Genomic DNA, 22,396 nt, shown 5'->3' on the forward strand with positions numbered 1-22,396 from the left:
CTTAGTACAAAGCTTCAACGGTTTTTGCAAAAATGGCACAGTTAGTAGAAAAATGTTGAATACAGTGAAACCTGTGTATAACGATACTGTCTATAACGATAACCTGTCTATAACAATATGTTTTACTTTTGGCCCCAGCAAAATGTCAGCATTAATAACCAAACTGTCTATAACGATAACCTGTCTATTAAGATATTTTTTTAGGTCCCAACAGTATCGTTGTAGACAGGTTTTACTGTATGAGAAAGCTAAAATTGGAGTTTCATTTTCGAAACACTCTTGTTTATATGTAGTACCAGGCCCAGTGACTGACCTAGAGTGCCAAGCTGTGGAGACGCAGCCAGATCTATTGCTAGTCTCCTGGGAAGCTCCATCTGAAGTGAACGGTGCTATTAAAGGGTATGTTGTCACTTATGTGCTAGTGGATCGAGGACAATGTGGAGACACGGAGCCTACGATTGATCCTGCCATGCGACAAATGCACTCAGAAGACACGGAGGTAAGTTCAAATATTTCTTGCAATTTTTTTTTTTTTTTTGCCTATAAGTTCTGCGGATAGTTCAGAAACAAGTCTATTAGAAATATTTCATTAAATCCGTTAAAAACTCCATTGAAGGTTTAAAAACCAAACGTTATAAAAGGTATCTGGAATAATTTTAAAAGACGATCGCGGTACATACCTTACGCCAGAAAGCTCAAAGATAATTAAGATATAGACGGAGCTATCACGGATCCCTCTCAGTTGTAGAAGTGACCCAGAAAGATAGATCACGTAACAAGAATCTTTCAACTCCGACATAAGAGATTCGGACCCCAGTTGCTCATTCTTATAGCTCTACGTTCAAAAATTCCATTTTAAGGTCCTGCTCACGTGACTTATGAGTGTCTCCTTATTTGCTGTGCCTACTTCTTTATGTTTTGCGAAAAAGATATATTTTTTTGAAATGATTTACCTTTAACTTTTCTTTTAAACGCGTTGTGTGGATCAGTTCATCAACTCCTTTGTTTCTTCCAATGAACATATTTTTAGAGATCAGCAAACTTTAACTTCATAGTTTAAACTTTTATTTACATTCTCATTGGAATCCGAAATCATACTTTTAGAGTTGCTACAGGGATTCGGAGAGTTGTAGCATTCACTTGTTTTCAATGCTTTTTTCGAAGCAAAATGTTGTTCTGTATTTCCATTCATAACTAACATTTATGATGACAAGAAGCTATGTTATTTTATACCGAAAAATATTCATACATTGTTCGTACTTAGTATTTTATGTTTTCAGATTACGCTCCAAAATTTATATCCGTACTCGACGTACAATGTGACAGTCCAAGCAAAAACATCGGCAGGTGAAGGTGACGCTGTTTATGCCTTAGCAGTTACAGCAGAGTCAGGTAAAAAATTAACATTTTTTCTGAGTCCTTAATCTAATGTAATCTAAGATACCCAGAATGCATTCACTATGGGAAGAGCACAATAAAAGTTTAGTCCTTCGTTCGCAATGACAAAGATTTAAAAAATGTTATTCTCTAAAAGTATTTATTTTCAAACAAAGTTGAAAATATATTTTTCACCTTTACTATTATTTGGAAGCTTTCATTTATAACCTTGATATTTTGCCATTTCAAAAAAAGAAAAAAAAAAGGGTTTGAAAGAATAGAAGGAAGAGAAATGCTTTGAAAGAATAGAAGGAAGAGAAACGCTTTGAAAGGCTACAATTTCAAAACTTCCCGATACATTTGGTGACATTTATCAATCCTATGTAACTGCTTGCAACTTTCGGAAGATTTGGATTATTTTCGTTGTACAGGAAAACAAACGGTCCTTTAATTTTATACCACGGGCAGGGCCGTGTGGGTACCGCGCGGTAGCTTTCATCATAAATGTCGACACGTCTCCACAGAATGTTCTCGTGTGGTCACACGTGACAATTCACACGTCGCGTCGTCGCCCAATAGGTAGTTCTGCTTTTCGTATCTCTTTGCACTATTTCTTTTTTACTCGACTGCGCGTGCGCGACGCAAAGGAGGGTAATGTGTTTATCAGTCTATGTATGTATGTCCGTTTCTATGTGGTGTTCTACAGGCTAAACGCCTTGGCCGATTTTGGTAATTCTTACGTCAATTGATTTGTCTTAATCTTGGGAGCGTCACTAAACACATGACAGTAATCAAAAGTACCATTTCAAAAACCGGTTGCCATTTTGTCAGTTCGGGATTGGCGCACGTTGGGTGTTGCACACTGTGTCGCACGCTACTTGCGTGTGACAAATGCAGGTACTTTCGTTGCCTGAGTTTTTTTGTTTACGAAGTCTACTAATTGGGATCTGGTCTCAATGACCGAGTGGTCTAAGCGATTGCTTCTCCCACTTGAGGCGGTGGGTCAAGACACCCTCGCTCCGGATGTACTTTCCCCTCTTTCTGATGTAAATTCTTTCATGTGTTCTTTATATGTATTCTGTACTGTAATAAAAAATATATCATGCGTAACAAAAGCAAGACACTCAGATTGTAGTTCTCATCAAAATAAACCCGTGCAATAAGCACCAAAAGAAACAAAATCTACTAATTCGATTTTCATCTCTAACATGTTGCAGTTGTTTTTGCTTTGATTCAAGGGACTGAGTTTCGCGATGTGTACTTTCTTGAGAGGCTTTTTTAGCTTTGCGAGAAAGATTTGACTGACGGGGGGGGGGGGGGGAGGGACGCTTCCGATTTCGCGTCATCATGAGTTATACAGGCCGTTTATATAGCTGTGCTGTGGTTGACTTAAGTTCGCGCATTTTTTCCGAAGGTCAAGCACATGTATCTTTAAGCCGAGTTAGGTCCTTAGAGGGACTAATTATCAGTAGTTTAGACCACCGCAAGTTACTTAATAAACCTCACGATACAAACACTCTCTCAATGAAACGAAAAGTTTGCGAAATGTACCGTCTTATAATCATAATAACTAAGTCAATGAAAGTTAACTAAAAAGTGTGAAATAAAAAAATATTAAATAAAAACAAAAAACCCCGACTGCCTAAAAACCAAAAAAACTAAAAAGGAAATTGTATAAGCCCAGTAGTTCAGAATGTATTAAGTACTACTGAATCACTACACCGTTGAAATGGTTCTATAACCGTACACAGATAAGACAATTCATAAATTCAAAAGCAGAATAGAAGGATCAAGATTCGGAGCCCATTCCTTTCTGATTCAAGGAACCCCGTAAAATTTGAATGGGCCCTGACTGTTGATCCTTCTATTCTGCTTTTGAATTTATGAATTGTCTTATCTGTGCACGGTTTTAAAACTATTTCAACGGTGTAGTTATTCAGTAGTACTCAATACATTCTAAACTACTGGGCTTATACATTTTCCTTTTTAGTTTTTTTGGTTTTTACGCAGTCGGGTTTTTTGTTTTTATTTAATAATTTTTTATTACTTAAAGAGTTCAACTGATTGAATGAATCTTTGGAAAAGCTGACTTCCTTTGCTTAATTAAATGTTTTCCCTTATAACAAAACCAAAGAGAACTTATTAGTTCACTTGTTGTAATTGCAGGTCCTGCTAAGCCTCCACCGAATGTTCGCGTGCCGTCACACACGAGTCGATCTTTAGAATTCGAATGGGATCCTATCCCCTGTGAATTTGCCAACGGTGCCATCACTCATTATGAATACTTGCTGGTCAAAACCGAGGAAGTGAATCCAGTCTACTTGGTTCGCAGAAAGCGATCCGGTGACCTTCCTTCACACAACGACACGCTGCACGTTGTAGAAGGTAATGAATGCATGTTCTTTTCATGAACAGTGGAACCTCGATTATTTGAAATTCTTTTAACCGAAACTTCGTTTAATTGAAGATGGTTTATTGAGTCTTATCTATTTATTTAATTCTTTTCTTCTTTCTTTTTTTTTTCTTGACAAGCAAACAACATTACTTTAAGGTAGTAACCTGAGGCAGCCATGTCGACTGCAGGCGCAAAGGCGCAGGCATTTCAATCACTTCTGTTTTTTTTCATAAATCTTTCAGTAAATTTTTGAATCAAATTATTGCATTTTTCAAATTTCCATTAAATTTCGAAGCGACTGAATGTGAAAGTAAAGTACTGTTGTGTTAAGTAACTATTTTGTAACTACGTATTATGCTTAAACGAAGAATACAGTGGATTATGTTAGGAACTACAAAATAAAGTTTAACGCTTCCTATATTATGTCTTATTAATTTCCATTGCATTTTCTGACTAGTGAGACATTTACCGAACAAGTTTGTTTATTATTATAGTTATATAGTTAACAACTTCATAAGTAGTAGACATTTTGTAAATTTGAGCATGTTAAAACCCACATTTAAGTTTCTGCTGTCGCTTTCAGTACCTCTTTTTTCCGGAATTTTCGAGAAACCGAAGGGGGTCCGGCTCCATTCACTTCAATATATCGAGGTTCTGATGCTTAAATTTTTTTATACACTTTGGTATACAAAGGGGCGCACTTTTTTATACTTTTTTGTATACTTGTATACTTTTGTACACAACAAACATGATGTGACAATTGCTGTTCTACATGAAATAAAAATTACAATTTAAAAAAACTAACGAGTCCAAAAGTTATACGTAAATGTTGAAAATAGCTACAGATAGTAGAATTTAGTTTATGACGTGCTCAATATGTTTACCATCAATGACTATGATGACATTGATGACTAGAAAACTTCTGCAGAACTCACTAGTGTGTAGACCCATGACTTCCTGAACGGCAGTTTTGAGCCCAGAGATAGTTTTAGGCAATTTTCGTAAACTATTTCTGTAAAAGGTCTCTCAAAGTTGAGTCACAGGAGTCGATATCCGGAGAGTGAAGCGGCAAAGCAATACTCATTCCATTAGTTTCAAAATGGTTTATAGCGAACATGGATTTTCCAAAGTGATCTTCCATGCCTTCAACCACTTTATGAGTCCGATGAGGTCGTGATTCGTCCTTCATGAGACACATCCTTTAGTTATATGAATTACTTTGAATAGCAGGGATGTTATCATTTTTCCCTTCTAATTTTGATAAATCATCATTTGGCAAATTTTTGATTGGTATAACACATGGATTAGTTGTCTGCAACTGGTCCTCGCCCAAAATTTCCTTTAAACAGCAATCAGATTATATGTCCCCAATAGGCAATGTCTATCCATGTACTCTCAGAAACGCTGTGTTTCGACATTTTCACCCGAAAATAACAACAGTAATGCGCATGCTCAAAAAGAAAAATAGATAAAAGGAAAGAATTACTACATGCTCTAAATTCAACCCCCATGGACTTAAAACATTTTTCGCTTACGGCTCAAAAGATTTTTTCCTTCATACATCTTAACAAGCATTTAATTGTGCCAAATCTAATACTTAAAGCTTATTTCATGAAATTAAACAACTTCGTTTTTGACTAATTCCTTAAATTGAAAACTGTCAGTGTTAATTTTCTTCCTTCATAACTTATTCCAACACTATTTCAATTCAGTTGAAAAATTGCCAAGTATATCGACAAACTAAAATAAATTGTTAGAAACATTCTGGCTGAAAATGCTGTAATCTTTAACTTTGTTTGACGGTTCAGGGTACCCCTTGAAATGTTTTTTCTAATGTTTTCTCTTAGTTTTTCTCTGATGTTTTTAATTGTATCAGGGAAATTATTTTAAATGTTTCTCAATAACAGATAAAATATTGTTTTTAAAGAATTAAAAAATGAATTTTGTTGTACTTATGTAAAGTGGATGATTATTTTTTTTCAATTAATTCTGCTTTGGGAAAAGCACTGAGCAGCATTTACTAATTTAATTCTTCTCTCTTTTTTAAAATATAGAGTTCTGTTTTTAATCATAACTTCACAACGTTAACGATTGAGCAGTTCCAGGAAGGGCGCTTGTGTTTAACTCCGTTTCATATTTTAAAACAGTTATTTCCAACACATCATTAGATCTTGTGAACACCGAGCCACTAATTTATTTCAAAATGTTTTATGCTTTATTTTATTCATGACAATAAGCTTATTCGTGTTATAGGACTAAAGATTAAGTTGGAGAACCTGCTTCCTTACACAGAATACGGATTTAGGGTCAATGGAGTCACAAAGTTTGGAGAAGGACCTTTGTCGGATATGCTTTTCCATAGAACTTCTGAGGAAGGTACGAATTAAAACGCTTCCCAATTAATATTTTAGAGAATGCAGTTATTACGTTTTTTTTAATTCCGCATTAACGTTCTTTTTCCCATATATTACTAATCAATAGAGCAAAATGATCCAATTTTGTATTATAGAGCAATTTAATTAGCTTAAATTAAGTATGGTTATGTGATTTATAGTATAGGGGTTTGAATAGTTTTTAACTTTACTTTATGGGGGGGTATAAATGCCACATTGGTTTTATTTTTAATCAACTATTTCATCAACAATATACTTTTGTGATTATTGAAAAAGAGAAATAATTTTTACTTTGAAAAGCTACTTTTTACCTTAAAAAATAATAATTTATAAACGTTAGCACTTTGGCAGTTTACCCCAATCTTGGGGTAAGCAATAGTTATTTATTCATTTGTTTTTTTAATCTAATACATTTCCTACATTAAAGATTTTCAAATTACGATTTTTATGGTAGTTGTATCCCAAAAATGAAACCCGAAACCCCTGCCTTTTCATACTTAACTTCATTTTTTCTGAATTAGCATACACAATAATCTTTTCTCGCATCATAAGAGTTTTCTAAGCCAGAAGTTTTTATTTATTTTTTTAATTGAAAATTTCTCTTATTGAAACAACATTTTATGTTTTTTGTCGATTTTACTGCTGACATTATTTTAATTTACTAAGTTTTCTATACAATAAATTCCACTCGTTTCTATTTTTAAAATTAATAATATTTAAACATTTTCTGCATTTTTAATATTCGATAAGATCATATAGCAGATATGGGGAAGCACGCCTTGAATGTCCTCAATGGGGAAATATATATGTCCTAACTCGTAGTCTTTGTTGAGATATCAAGTTCATTTACCATGTAACTATTGGACTGCCGAATCACGAAGTGGTCGTCTAGGGCAAGAAAGAGGTGCTGCTAAAATTGTGACTATAATTTGTGGCCAGTATCAAATCTCTGTCCTTACTGGTACTTGCAATAGCAGTTACTTACTCTCAAGCATCTCACTGCAATCTGTAACGAGCTGATGTGTGCATCACATGACTTCCTTTTACTCCAATTTAATGTCATTTCCCCATTACTGGTAATTTTAATATGATTCAATAGTCTACTCTTTAAATATCACCAACAGTGGCCAAATTGAAACAGATTAAAAAAAAAAAAATTGCCAAATTTGTCGCCAAAAAAAAATATCGCCAAAACTTGGCGACCAAAAGAATGGCGATACATCGCCAAGTGTCCGCCAAATTATAACACCACTTGAGTTTACACCGAAATTAACAATAATTTCCCCCCAAAAAAGGGGCAAAAGATCCCTTTAGAAATACCCGAACGCAACCAAAAGGGGAGGTGCACAACTAGAACCCACTAGGAGTCTACGTACCAAATTTCAACTTTCTAGGACATTCCGTTCTTGAGTTATGCGACATACATACGCACATCCGCACTTACGCACATATATACAGACGTCACAAGAAAAATTATTGTAATTAACTCGGGAATCGTCTTTATGGATATTTCGCGTCTATATACGTTCTTAGGCACTTATCCACGTGTGGTCGAGTGGAAAAAAAACTCAATATTTATTCGGGGATGAGTAAAATGGAAATTAAGGTCGATTTTTTTGAGTGAAATTTTTTTTGCGAATACAACTTTTTTTTTTTTTTTTTTTTTTTGTAAAAGGAAGTAAAAAGGACGTCACTGCAAGGGAGGGCTCAACACAGAGAAAACAACCGCACATTCTGCCTCTACTGTGAAGATTAAAGTGGTTATTTTCTTTGTATTGAGCCTCCTTTTGCAGTGAAACTTCTTTTACAGCGCCCATTCGAAAGAATGTCGGTAGGAATGATGTAAAAAAAAAAAAAACCTTAGTAATAACACATAAATTTTTAAAAAATGCATTTTTATCAAAGAAACATATTTTTGATGAAATACTTTCTAATCTATGAAAAAGAAAGAACAAAATTATTAGTATAACATGAGTGTTAAAAGTAATAAATTGTAGCAATATTATACAACATAATATTAATGAAAAAAATACCTAATTATCCAATTAGTAATAATTTTTATGGTAATGAAAATAATCGTAATAATATTCAAATTATTAATGAAATTCAAAATCATTAAAAATGCTAATAGCACTCAAATTAACAATGATAACTACAGTACGTTGTAAAAATAATTATAGCAGAAATAATATTCTTTCGACTTTGAAGTTAAATAGTAATCAGGAAAACTAAGGGGAGTTTAAATATAAACATTATAGTAAGCATACATATTTTAAATGGGGTCGCTTCGAAAATTTTAAAAGTATTTTTTTCTGAAAGAACATGCTTTTAAACATAGGATCGGACTATTTTTTAAATAATTTGCTTAGGTTTAATATTTTTGAAAAAATTACGTACTGTCTAACCACGGATTGTATGGAAAGGCAAACATAAGTTTACACACGGAAATGGAAGCATCTATTAGTTTTCAGGGATGTCAGATTTTACAGATGTATGTTAGCCTTTAAATTAAGCAGAGTCTCATTCAAATGAGCAGAATACGCGCGAAAATTTTTTATTTTTTCCTCATTCACAGATGGAGTCGCCATAACTGGATGTTTGCCAATTCCATACAATCCGTGGTCAAACAGTAAATCGGTGCGCTTTCATTGTTTCACGCTTCTGCCGATGATATCACAAATGATGAAATGCCATTCTGTGTTGCCATTCACAGAACAAAATATTTAATTCGCATCTTTACTCACGTGTATTGGCAACGATATGGTTGATAGCAAGCGTAGAGCGCAATTTTAATTCGCTTCTTGATTATCATAACGTGGAATCGCGGTAGAAAGATGCGGCAAAGTGCATCATTTGACGTCATCAAGACCACGCCTTGTTTGAAAAATAGGACATTTTAAAAAACTAATTAAAAAATAAATGTTGGGGGAAATAACAGTATTTTCTGGGTCCATGTTATTTTATTTATTTATTTATTTATTTATTATTATTATTTTTTTTTTTTTTGCTTATTCTATCAATTTCAGTGACTGAAAGTAGTACTTTTGACTGAAGGAAACAACCCCATTGCAACTTCTTTCTATCGTTTATGGTATTTCTTTAAAATGACTAAATCGAAATAGCCATCATATCATTCTTGTGAAATTTGAAAACATAAATTTTAGCCTACTTTTCCTTAAAAGTAAAAATAAAAAATGATAAAGACATAGAAGGAAGCTTATTGTATTGTGAAAATGTCCCTGAAAGCAAAATATGTCGGGGGGGAAAAAAACTAAAAGTAAAGGTATTGAAATTATATTATTTATTGTATTAAGTATTGTCACGGTTACAACCCGTACTCAGTTTTAATTATTAAATCTGAATAGATGTATGAGCGCATACTCCGGCTTATTAATTTCAACAACCTTAGTGATACTCTTAATTCATTTCTTGCATTGTTAATGAAATCAATTATAGTGCCTGGACCTCCTCGTCATCCCTTCCTGACAGCAGCGTTTCCGGATAGATTAGAGATTGCATGGTCGGAACCTGAAAAAAAAAACGGGGAAATCATTCGGTATCGACTGCAGCTCTGGGACCACAGCCAATCTCGTCTTATCGCAGACATCACTTACAGCGTCTCCAAAGAGGATGGACAAATCTTGAAGACACTTGTCGCCGGCCTCAATCCAGCCACGGATTTTTTCATCAAAGTAAGTACTGTTTCAAAAAAAAAAAAAAAAAAATGATTAGTTGCTAATTTGAATAGCATAAACAACTGCTTGAAAAGTCTTCATCAAAATGCTGTACTGAAGAATAATTTTATGGAAGTCATACATTTAAAGATTGAGACTTCCTTTATTTTCCGGCAGTGTATGTTGAAGTTGTCGTGTCAAGGTCTCCTTCACACGAGGCAACTATTTGAATCAACTTCCGATCGGGCCGTTGTTAGGAAGTATTACCAGGTAGAAAAGTGAAGGCAACCTTCAAACGACAGTCAACTCTTCAGGCACGCCAGGCACATGTGCCGTAACCATTCTCTTCCCGATAAGTTGAATCAAGAAAAAGAAAATTCCTAAACGTTTGCTCTACATATGAGTAAACTAGCTGAGTCAACTCGGTTCAGTTTTAACAGCAACTGCTCGAATAAATTCGGCTTAGTCCGGTGGTATTAGACATGAAAATATTTGTTTTATGCAACCTTTTCCTTCAAGAAGAAAAGTTGATTCAACTGAGTTGCCTTGGGTGAACACAAGAAAAAACGCCAGTCAGCAAGTTGACAGGCAAGTTTTTCGAAAAGTTAATTCAACTAACCACCTCGTGTATTGGAAGGCCTAAGTTACAATACCTTGCAATATGATTTTGGTGCAGTCAATTGAAGGTATTAAAATCTTTATTAAATTACTTTCCACTATAAATTTCACTATAAGTTTGAATTTCATGTGCATTTTCTTTTTTAAAAAATTACCATTGCAACATGCAATCACAGAGTTTACGTGCATGGCCATACGTATATTTTTTACAATGCTGCTACGAATTTGTTTGTTACGAACTTCTTAACGAAAGTCTACTACAATAGTATTTTTTCCTTTCGCAATACTTAAAAAACCTATTTTCTTTAATTTTAAGGTTCAAGCATCTACTTCTGCTGGTTGGGGTGAATTTTCTAGCCCAGTCCCTGTGAGAACATTGGATGGAGGTAACACTTTACAATATTTTTATTCCTTTTGTAGATTATACAGATTTTATTGATAAAATTTAGCAACTCATTTTTGTATCGAAAATGTATCGCATATTTTCGTATCTCTAACATTAGAAACAATCGTCTGCTCTTAAGCGAATTAAATTTCTCTATAGTTAGAGCAAACCTAACCTGGCAGCATTGTAAAGGCTAAGCAGACCCTAATCATGGAATTACGATGCTGTTTGGTTAGGTTTGCTCCAACTATAGTGCATTTACTAAACAAATTTGACTTTGTTATTTTTTTTTCCTTTTTGAAAATGGAGCTTTGTTATTAATTAATCTCAAGAACTGAATTTTTGTTGCACTTTGTTTTATATGCAACTGTTGTTTTTAATCTCTTTCCTATGCAACTTTTTCTTAAATTTATTATTTTAGGCGCAAAATACCCGTGATCACCTCTCAGGAGGTTTTGAAATCAGTTCCTTTTTAACAAAGTTCTTCAAACATCTTGTCATTCTATTAATTGCGCTCTGCGTTATATCGCTAGGCCTATTGTGGATTACACATTTTCTTTCTTAGTATCGATTGATTTCTGCTTTTAATATCGAAACACTATTTCGTTTTCAATGCATAGACCGTATATTTGCATTAAATCTTTTCATGCATATTTCCGTGCATTTTTTCAAATATGAATTTTACTCTCCGTACCCTATCTGGTTAGATTCACAAATTAAATCGAACCAGAATGCCTTTTCTTCTGGCTGTAACTACACTTCTGTTTGTGAAAATTGCAGCACCACGAAAGACTTACGCGAGTGAGCTGAAAATTTCAAGAAATGTAAAGTAGGGCATGATATGCAAATAATTAGAATAGCAGACCGGTAGCGCATGTGTGTGCTGAGCAGCGCCCTCTGAACTACGGATCGAACCGAATATAAATAGACGGCTGTAGCGAGGCGTGTATGATTATCGGTTGTTATATGCTGGAGTAAAGGTTAACCGAATCTTTACTATGGTTCTTTGACGAAAGAAAGCGAAATTTGCGCAAATTTCGGAATCTGAACGAGGCAGAATCGTTGGCCTTCGTGAAGCTGGATTGTCTTATCGTGCAGTAGCCGCTCGTGTGCAGCGTAACAGCAGCACAATCATGCGTGTTTAGAAGCAGTGGACGGACGAGGGTCGGACAGCTTGGAAATCCAGGAGTGGACCCCGAAATGTGACGTTAGCTTGCGATGACAGACACCTGGTGCGTATGGCGCTGACGGACCACACAGATTCTTCTAGACAATTGGTAGCACAATGGTCAACAGCTACAGGTGTTTCATTGTGCGCTTCATCAATTCGGAGACGTCTGCTGCCGCGTGGGCTGCAACAATGATTCCTTTATACAGGATTCCTCTCACGCAAAATCATCGCCGCCTGTGGCTACAATGGGCCAATGGGCATAGGAGCTGGCTTGCTGATTGGCAGCAGGTTGTATTTTCTGACGAAATCTCGCTTCAATTTGCGCCACCATGATGGCCGAATTCGTGTCAGGCGCTATGCCGGTGAACGGCACATTCCGGAGGGATTATCGAACGCCACAGTGAACGAACACCCGGAGTTATGTTCTGGGGTGCCATAGCATATCATGGAAGACCACAATTGCTACGAAATGTATGCAATTTGAACAGTACCCGACACATAAACGAAGTTTTACAGCCCCAAGCTATTCCTTTCCTGCAAGGATTGCCAGCGGTTGCATTCAAGCAGGATAATGCCCGTCCACATGTCGTCAGGACTGTCAAATCCTACCTTGATTCGCAACAGGTACAGCTTTTCCCTTGGCCTGCATATTCCCCGAATATGTCACCGATTGAACATGTGTGGTATTTCGTTGGGTGGATTCTCGCTCGTGATTCTCGTCCTGTTGCTTCGACCGACGAACTTTGGTTGCGTATACAAACAATATGGAATACTCTTCCGCAGGCAGATATTCAAACTTTCTTTCACTCCATGCCGAGTCGTGTAGCAGCTCTTATTGCGGCGCGTGGTGGCCACACAAAATACTAATTTCTATCTCTTTTTATTGTTAGTTTGGTTTGAAAATGTAATCATTTATTTGTGTCATTACCACTCAACTGTGCATTAAATTTCATTCAACTATGATGCTTCCTTCATGGTGTTGCAATTTTCACAAACAGGAGTGTATGTAATTGCTCTGTTAGTTGAGAAGTTTTGCACTATTAACGCTTTGTATTGAATAGGTTTATAACGCAAAGAACGAAAAGGGAATTAGACATATTATGTAAGTTTATAAAACCTTTTTTTATGTCTGAAGTTGCAAGATTTATTATTTTGTTCGTTAATTTTTGTTTTCTGTACTGCGTTGGAAAGGATGTGGGTGGTAATAAATAACATAAAACAGTTGAGTAATATCAAGGTTTCCAACTGGTCTCTTTTTGCTTAAAAGTCCCTTTTCTAGTTTCAAGTCTCTGAAAGTCCGCTGTTTCAAAATCTTGTCTCCCACCACCCCCACAAAATTTCAGTTTCATTTTTAAGTTTCCCTGCAAGCTTTTCTATCCATTTGTAATTTTTTTAACTTAGGTTGATTTTGGATGTCTTGCACGTGACGCATGCAAATAAATTAAATTTTGAATAAAAAAATATTTAATAAAAATACATTTGTGTCAAGAGTATCTCTATATCTAATGTAAAGATTAACAAATGTACTTACTCCTGTTTAATTAAGATATTAAGATCTATAACAAAATTGTGGGGAAATTATAGAGTCTGATTGTCCTGCACGTGACAGTGGGATGGCCCAGTACTTTTTATGTGATGGACTCTCTGTTTCGACTTCAAATAAATACCCGAAGCTTTTTTATGTTCCGAAAAATGTGTTTGTGTTTGAAGATACATTGTGCATTTTTCATAACATTCGTTCAAGTACAATACCAAACGCTTGAAGTGCTGTTCTGGCTTTTCACTTTGTATGGAGGGGACATGAATTTTGAGATTTTTAATCCGGTTTTTTTTGTTTTACTAACAAACTGAGCAGCCAAAACATCAGCAGTCCTGTAAGTGTTTTACGGATTTGTGCATTAAGAGGATATTTTAAACTCTTTTGCTTCATATATGATTTCCTAAATTTAGCGTTATTATTATATTATTCTCCGAAAAGTCTATTTTTACACCGTGTTGCAATTACCTTGGAGAAGTGTTTCCTTCAAATTTATTTTTATGCCTTGATTACTACGAAAAATACATGAAAAATGATCTTTAAAAAAATGCTTTTTACCTTTCATAAACATTTCTGTCATCAGGGTATAGTTCTCGTCTAAAGACATTTATTTTTATACCTGATTACAAGTTTCAATATTGTTAAAAGCAAAATTTTGAATTTAATAACTATTTCTATGTGATAGAAATCATCGAATCATTTTAGTTCCTTATTTTTGTAATAACGCAAAACCGAAAAAAGAAAAGAAAAAGAAAAAAAAAAAAACTATTCAGTGACCTAAATTTATCCAATTTGCAAGAAGAGTGGATGTTTGTGTTTTGAAAAGTTCGCCACTAACTTTCAGTAAAGATGTCGATTCAGGGAAAATCGTTCCTGTAAATAAACAGATGGTACTGCTCAAAAACATTTTTTTTTCGACATAAGATTTCAATAGTTTGAGCTTAGACTAATTGGCTTCAGTACTCCCTTCCGTACAATTCCAAAAAGAAAGTGACTAGAAAATGCGAAGTTCGCCTACTGGTCAGGGGTGTTTTCGGTGCACTTTTTTTTCATTTTAACTGCTCAAAAAACCTGATGTAGAACCGTAATAGTTCTTTTAAAAATTATTGCATAAATCCGTTTAACTATACTTTTTGCTGTAATATGTCAAAGGCTAGTTTTCAGACATTTTTGAAAATAAAATTGTCTGGTCGGTCTAAGTACTGGCAAGTCTAAGCCTAAGTACAGCTTATAAAACGTTTTACTTTACTGTTAATGTTGTTTTGTAGTTATGTATAGAAGACGTTAATTACCTTTCTTTTCAGTCCCGAATGAACCATCTGCAATTTCTGCTTCTGATAATGGACTGAACACTATAAATATTTCCTGGAGTCCACCGAAAGAAACTAATGGAATCATACTCAACTATAAGGTAAGATTAATAAGTTGAACTCATGATTAACATATTTAAACCTCTAATTAGAATTTAACAGCTAAGGGAAAGGAAGGTAACAGTTTTGACATAAAACAAAATTCTTATTTCTCCCATAATAAAGGAGTTAACTTATAATGCAAAGATATTTAGTTATTTTTTGCAATATCTTTCCCTCATTACTTATGCCGTACTAATAACACATGAAAGACTGGATGCCATAAAAGGAGATTGTACTAAGATCCGCAAAATGTTGTCTCTTAAAGTAGCTTCCTTGAGTGGGAAAAACATCTTTCCCTCATTTTTTTCTAAATATTTTTTCAACAAAACCTTTTTTTTATAGAAAAATGTGAGGAGTGATGAGTTTTTAATATCTTTTTAACTTCAAATACTGCTGTTAAAAAGAGATTGATAGAAGAGCAATAGTCCAGTACACCAGAATCTAAAAGCAAAAAACCTTTTTAAATAAATAATAATTTAAGAGATGCACTGCACGGTTAGTTCAAAAAATTTTTACAAAGAAAAATATGTAATTTGCATCCAAACTGGTTTTTGTTTGTTTATCTCAGTCACAACATGCAATACCTCAGAAGAAACATAAGAATATGAATTCACATAGTCAAATTTTCTGTCAATTTCATTCATATTGTTTTCCTCTGTTTCCAGATTGTTTCATGGTCTCTTGGCTTAATTTCAGGGCCAGACGATCGCTCTATAATTATTCTTATTGTTATCGCCCGATATCAAAATTAAAAGTTAAATGAGTTGAAACACAAATAGAATTATAACTTAGAGATAGCCATTTGGTAGACTTTATCCTCGTCGAAACGAAACTCAACACCGTATTCCAACATTACTTGGTGCGGATAAAAATTCAACAACCGAAACAGTTACAGTGCAGATACAAGTGTGACGACCAGCAAAAGACACTGGGCCCAACTTGGCTGGTCCGAGTCAATTTATTAGTCCCAAAGAGGATCAAAATGTCCTTTTAAAAGTATCTACCCCTTGTTCATTACAGCCTCTTCCGATAAGCTCTTCCAAATGCCCACAACCCTACTAAATTAGTAATTTTTCCTAATTTACGGGTTAACCTGAGATTTGAGTAGCTTAAAACAATGACCCTTCGTCCTGCTTTCCGTGCAAAAATTTAACACCTGCACGTCTTCCAGTTTGATAAATTTAAACAACTAAATCATGTCCCCCTATGACTCTCTTTTGCTCCAAGCTAAGGCATCTGGTATTGTAATCTAAACCTGAATGTTCCCTTACTAGCCTAGTAGTCTTTTTTTGAACCCTTTCCAAAAAAGAAATATCTTTATTGAGATAAGGAGATCAAAATTGAAAAGCATACTCCAAATAAGGTCTTACTAAACTTATATATATATAAATGCAGAATAACCTTCTTAGACTTGTTTGAAATATTGTAGCTCTATTGATAAACCCAAGCATTCTGTTGGTTGACATCAGTTTTTCTTTCTTTCTTTTCCAGGTTACTTACAAACCGGTCTTGACTCTGGATCCAGCCTTCAATAGCACCCCCTTCACATTATTGTGGTTGGAAGTGAACGGTAACACCACGGAATCAAGTCTCTCGAACTTGCACCCCAGTACAGAGTACAAGATTGGAGTTTCTGCCGAGACCTCTGCGGGACACGGGCCGGAAGCTGTCATTAAATCCTGGACGGTTATATTGGGTAAGTGAATTTTCTAGCTAAAATAAGGGTTATAAAGCTACTAGGTTTTAAAGGCAGAAAACAATAGTAATCTGAACTCAAGAGTTGATTCTCTATGCATCTATATGAAGCTAACGAAATTCGTGACAGTAATTAAAGCTTCAAACATTAGCACAGGGTAGTCCTCAAAAGTTTTTAGGTTATTGAAATTCATACAGTAATTTTCAAATTCTTCGAAGAAAAAATTACGCATAAGACTAAAAGAAATAAATATCTCTACAATAAATGTCCTACAATTCGTCCACATTAAATGGACGAATTTTCACAATCCAACTTCTAATTTTTATAAGTGCCACAAATCAAGCGTGTGCAAAAAAAATGACATCAAGGAAAGGTATGTAAGCAAAGTAAAACAAAAACGGTTTTTAAATAATACTGTTTTAGTAACGGACGTATCTCATAAGGTGTTTCCGTTACTGAGCGAAAAAATATTCGGGAAGTCTTCAAAGTTTAATTACATTATGTGGAAATAGAGTCCACGTTCTTCATCAAGTTCGTATAGTGAACCAAGGATCTAACGTATTTGGAGTCTTTGTAGAGTGTTATGTGCAACAACTGATAAATCTATTAAAGTGGAATCACCCAGAAATCATGTGATCGTCTTTCTTCCGAAATATATTTCCCTTCTAATTTCGTAGGTGATTTCAAACTTCTTTCAGATATTTTCCAGTTTTTTTTCCTCTCACTCCCTGTCATGATTGCGATTTGACAGCAGCGTATATAGGAATTCATGTCCAAAGAAGCCTAAGCTAAAGTGTATAAAAACTTTCCAACCTTAAGTTTGAAAATATTGGTGTCCTCCCAGTTTTACAGACACGAAATCCACCCCCCCCCCCCCTTCCTTTTTTTAGTTTCGATCATTCCTTTTGATACATTAAAGGGGGAGGAAATTTTAAATGCCGGAAAAACTAGGGATAAACTGAAATAATAAAATCTTTATTCACATTGAGTAGTTTTACATTTTTGTCGATGAGACCGGAGCACCTTTGGCACTCCCCTTACATAAGCCCTTGCTAAAGAAGCTTAGTATCTCGATAAAGGCTTGTATCGTAAACAAAAGATTTTTGACTGCAAAACACTGCAGTTGAGGCGCATGTTGTACAAAAACATGCTAAATGACTACTGCAGACGTCAAAGTGATTTGTCAAACGCCAAGCTTGGATATCATAATTTTATCTACATTTCCGTTTCGTTTTCGGAAATGAAGTCTTCCGTTTCAAAATGAGAACAACGATTTGAACAAAGCTATTCCTTTTCATTCCTTTCATTTCAAAATGCAAGTAAAAATTGTGGCTCACATTTCCTTAATTAACTTTGTTCTGCGCATATTAACATTATTATCGTTGATAACTGATGGTCTTATTAAAGGTATGTTTCTTAATAAATTAAATCATTGTTTGAAATGCCTGTTTTACTCCTTTTTGGGCTCTAAATTAGATTTTAAACGAAATTTATGATACGGACGTTTCACAAAAATGGTTTCTGCACAAAGGTGCTTGCATTCAATTTTGGCAGTTCCACATTAGAAACAATCTCTATCCGAGGCCGAACTTAGCTCCGTGACCCTATTACCCCCCCCCCCCCCAAAGCAGACCTGAAATCTTCCGCCTAATTTCAGCCTGAACTGGAACTACAGTTGCATGGGCTGGAACTACAGCCCATAGTTGGAACAGTATCCTAACTTGGGACATTTTGACGAATTTTGTTTTGAGGGCTGGTACACCTGCCAATATTCCACCAGTAAGAAATCAATGGTGTAATAGGGCGACTTTAATTCATCTGCAACATTTTTTTTTTTCAATTTATTTATGTTATTTATTTATTTTCTATTCAAAATTAGTTTTAAATCAGTATTTATTAAATGAGATATAATTAGAATGTATTTAGTAGCTAGAGAGTTTTTAGAAAGCTCAAATTTGCTCAAAGCGAAGTTATTTAGTTTTAATATTTCTATTTGAAATATTGCTTTCAAAACTACGAAGAATCAATTGGTTTTGCAGAGATTTTAAAAATCTCTCCTTCCGTCAAATTTCTGATAATTTCGACTGTCATAATATTGTTGTCATCAAATTTATTACGTGCAGTCACATCTGAAAATTGTTTTCTTACGTTGATCTAACAGATCATGCCTCTCAATCAAACGTATTTCTTATTACACTTAAACACACACTTAATTATCATTTTAAAAGAGGTTGCATTGATGTGTGAAGATTAATTATTTTTAATGTATTTTAGGAGATCACGTTTCCCCATCACTGAGGACAGTTACAGTGGAAGTTACAAATGAAACAATTCCGATAGCCTTTTCCACTACTGGTAGCACTTCTGTTTAGTAAGTAGAAAGTTGTAGAACTTCCAAAAAGTTACTCTAAGAGAGCTATCGAGGGAGAGCTCTACTTAACATCTTTTATTTCTAAATAGAGCCTTTATAAAATTATTCATCAATATCATAATATTGTTTTTAAAAACTATCTTTTGACTTACTACACGTGAAAACAGCAATATGTCAAGTAAAGGAAAAACACAATTAATTGAATAAAAGGAAAGCAGCAATTATAAAAAGGAAAGTTCAGATTGTGTGACTTAGAGCTCGTCAACCATGGATGAGTCTCAAAAAATTCAAAGCCCCAAGTTTACTTCTGCGAAACAAGAGATATAAGACAAATTCACTTTACCAGCAAACACTGTATACCTCATATGCCAGCACGGAGCATAGAAAGGGGGGAGGGGGAGAGAAAGGGCTGTTAATTTTTTGCCATGCCAATAGAAAAAAATGCAAAAACTATTATTATGGAATTTCTGGAGGACATTCTCACATCTGGGGAAATAAAATATAATGAGACATGGCAATCCTCAATTTACTTATGGTCATTAAAAAAATTTTTAAACAATTTTCTTGTAAAATGTAAAATTTAATTAACTGGATTTTGGGCCGTTCAAACAGAGGTAACCCTCGGGCTAGGCCATTGGCAGATACAAGGGGAGGGTCATGGGGGACATGACCCCCCTCCCCCTAAACCGTCGACTATTAGCTCACAATGTGTTCAAACACTTTGTGAACAAAATGTAAACGATTTCAGTAGTATTTTCAATTCATTAATTATTTTTGGAAATAAATATATTTGAAATACTTCTTTTCACTGCTTATGAAAATGGTTTGTAACTTTTATACCTTATTAAATGTCTTATTCCTGGCCAAGCCAATTTTTTTTTTTTTTTTTGACACCCTAGCAGTTTTAAAAACTTTTCATACCCGAACCCGAAGATGAATGGGGGGGGGGGGGGTCATTCTTCAGCATGAACCCCCTTAAAATAATAGTCTGTCTTTGCCCCTGCCCTAGGCAGTGCGTAAATCACGGCCTAATACTTAGTATTTTTGTCTTCTCTTTAAGCAAATATCAAGTGATAGTCGAAGACGGTTGGAACCAGGACCCCATTGACGAAAGCCGCCTCAGCAACTACACGGAAGCAGTGGTGAAAAACAAATTACCCTACTACATCGCAGCAGAACTGGACGCAAGAAATGTCTCCGACGACGCCGAGCAGTCCTTCGTCGTTGGCGACAAGCGAACTTACGGGAACTACAGGAACGTTCATCTGAATCCAGGCCACAGATATAGGATCAGGATCCGGACGCTGGTCTTCAAGGATCAAGTAAGTATTGTTGCAAAGAACGAGGGAAAAGCCAGGTTTAATCCCGAGGAAAAATTTATATTTTTGCGGAAGTCCTTGGATAAATTGAATTCAAGCCCGTAGCTAAAGAGCAAAACGTTATTGGGGACCACGATTTTTAAATCGACGTTTCAAACGTAGAAAAGAGCCCTTTAGTACCTAACTTGAAACGTAACTTGAACGTGCGCTTCGACACATTTTTTAAAAATTATTTTGCTGTGCGTAATTGATCTTCGGTGTCGGGGACGGGATTTCAATTCTTTACTATTATGAGCTCTTTACTTAAATTATATATCCCACGGAAGGGGAGTGAGATTTTCGTTTTATTCTGATAACAATGGGTTCTTTAATCTGATTCTTCCTAACGTACGATTTAAATCTATGCGGACAAGATACATTGCGAGGCAATCTTCGGGGATTGGTAAGGGTAACGAGCAAGGGGCAGAGCACCCTATAACTCTCAAAATTCACTTAGTTTTTTTTCCCTGAAATAACCGGGTTTACTCTTAGTGCAAAAATCTGGGGGTTGAACGGACAACTTTTGAACGCAATATTTTTTTTAATAACGATATTTCTCACGAATCAAGTTTAACCGAGGTAGTAAAACCCTACCGTGACAGTGATAATTGTGCTAAGCTCAGAATTTGGCAAATTTCTTGACTATACAGCTTTCTCTTTAATTTTTATAACCGGTTTCAACTTTGTGTACAGTCCACAGAGCGAATCATTGCTGTCGGTAACTTAAATCAGCTTTCATCACCTGTATTGTTTCTTTTTCTTCTGTGGTTGTTGCTTATAAGTTTGAGAAATAAAACCTTGTATACACGAACTTAAGGGTTACAAGGAACCCATTTTTCTACTTGTAAAGAAATGTTCCGAGAGGCAAATAATCCTATGGGGAATTCTTAATTCCATTCGGAAATAAGAATTGAGCGTAATTAAAAATGTACTTTAGCATATACTGCCGTAGGCAGGTACAGGGCAGTAACTGCAAAATTTTCATTGTTCATTTTTTGAGCAATCACGATTGTTTATTGCTTTCATTTGACTGTTTTGATTGTGCTATCATTTTATTTTCTCGGCAGTACCCTCTGCAGCCTCACCATCGACCGGCCGCCTCACGATGCTGCTCCTCTAGCGAAAACAGTCTCCAGGATGCGACAATATCCTACACTTATACGCATATGTACACACACCTACACACACATACATACACCTACACACATACACACACGCATGCCTACACTTACACACATACACACATACCCACACACTCATGCCTGAACACAGACACACGCCTACACTCACATACACATACACACGCCTGCATACAGACATAAACACACACACACTCACACACATACCCACACGCACACATGCCTGTACACACGCAAAAAACACGTGATTGCGAAAAACATAATTTGAATTCAAAATATCAAAATTCAAATTTTTTTTTTTTTTTTTTGTCATTTATTGTACGTCAGCTTTCTTGCACCAGCTTGCTTATTTGGTTTCCGATGAAAAAAAGCCCGAAAAAAAGTCTAACTCCAAAGTTTCCCTATTGTTAGTATTAAATTAAAAATGCATTTCTTCAAATATCTTGAAAACTCATTTCTGAAGATACTGTCGTTTACCTACCCACGGTATAGCATTTCAAGTTTATCCGTTAGATGAGTAGTTTTTCACAAAATCAGTATAGCTGGTTGCTAAAAATTTTCAATTATGAAAGATGTAGTCTAGCTGTGTATTTTATAACTAGGTGTGGTTTTAAATTTTAGTATGTTTGGAAAGAATAATTCATTTGTTTTTTCTTTGCAGGAAATAAAATCCATTTTGTCCGAACCTAGAAATGAGACAGCAGGTGAGTCCATATTTCGTTTAGGCTTTTCAAACCCTTCAACTTTGAAAATTTGATCTCATTACTACTCTAAGTTCAAATAATACATTTTTGAAGAAGAATTGATTTTTTTGTGCATTACTTATTTTAATTTTACTAATTAATATTTCAAACAAGATACTAAATTAAA

The 22,396-nt window shown here is 35.1% G+C and overlaps 1 protein-coding gene across 1 annotated transcript in view; it reads left to right on the forward strand.

Annotated features, from left to right (window-relative positions):
* LOC129220064 (receptor-type tyrosine-protein phosphatase T-like) overlaps positions 1-22,396 on the forward strand; it is a 108,517-nt gene that overhangs the window by 39,877 nt on the left and 46,244 nt on the right. The window contains exons 18-28 of the mRNA XM_054854403.1: positions 294-499; positions 1,281-1,392; positions 3,544-3,762; positions 6,026-6,148; positions 9,622-9,857; positions 10,774-10,843; positions 14,855-14,961; positions 16,454-16,658; positions 18,933-19,029; positions 20,090-20,351; positions 22,188-22,230. Of these exons, the coding sequence (XP_054710378.1) occupies positions 294-499; positions 1,281-1,392; positions 3,544-3,762; positions 6,026-6,148; positions 9,622-9,857; positions 10,774-10,843; positions 14,855-14,961; positions 16,454-16,658; positions 18,933-19,029; positions 20,090-20,351; positions 22,188-22,230 (1,680 nt within the window). The remainder of the gene's footprint in view (positions 1-293; positions 500-1,280; positions 1,393-3,543; positions 3,763-6,025; positions 6,149-9,621; positions 9,858-10,773; positions 10,844-14,854; positions 14,962-16,453; positions 16,659-18,932; positions 19,030-20,089; positions 20,352-22,187; positions 22,231-22,396) is intronic.

This window comes from Uloborus diversus, chromosome 4 (genome assembly GCF_026930045.1).
Source record: "Uloborus diversus isolate 005 chromosome 4, Udiv.v.3.1, whole genome shotgun sequence".
Taxonomy (NCBI): domain Eukaryota; kingdom Metazoa; phylum Arthropoda; class Arachnida; order Araneae; family Uloboridae; genus Uloborus; species Uloborus diversus.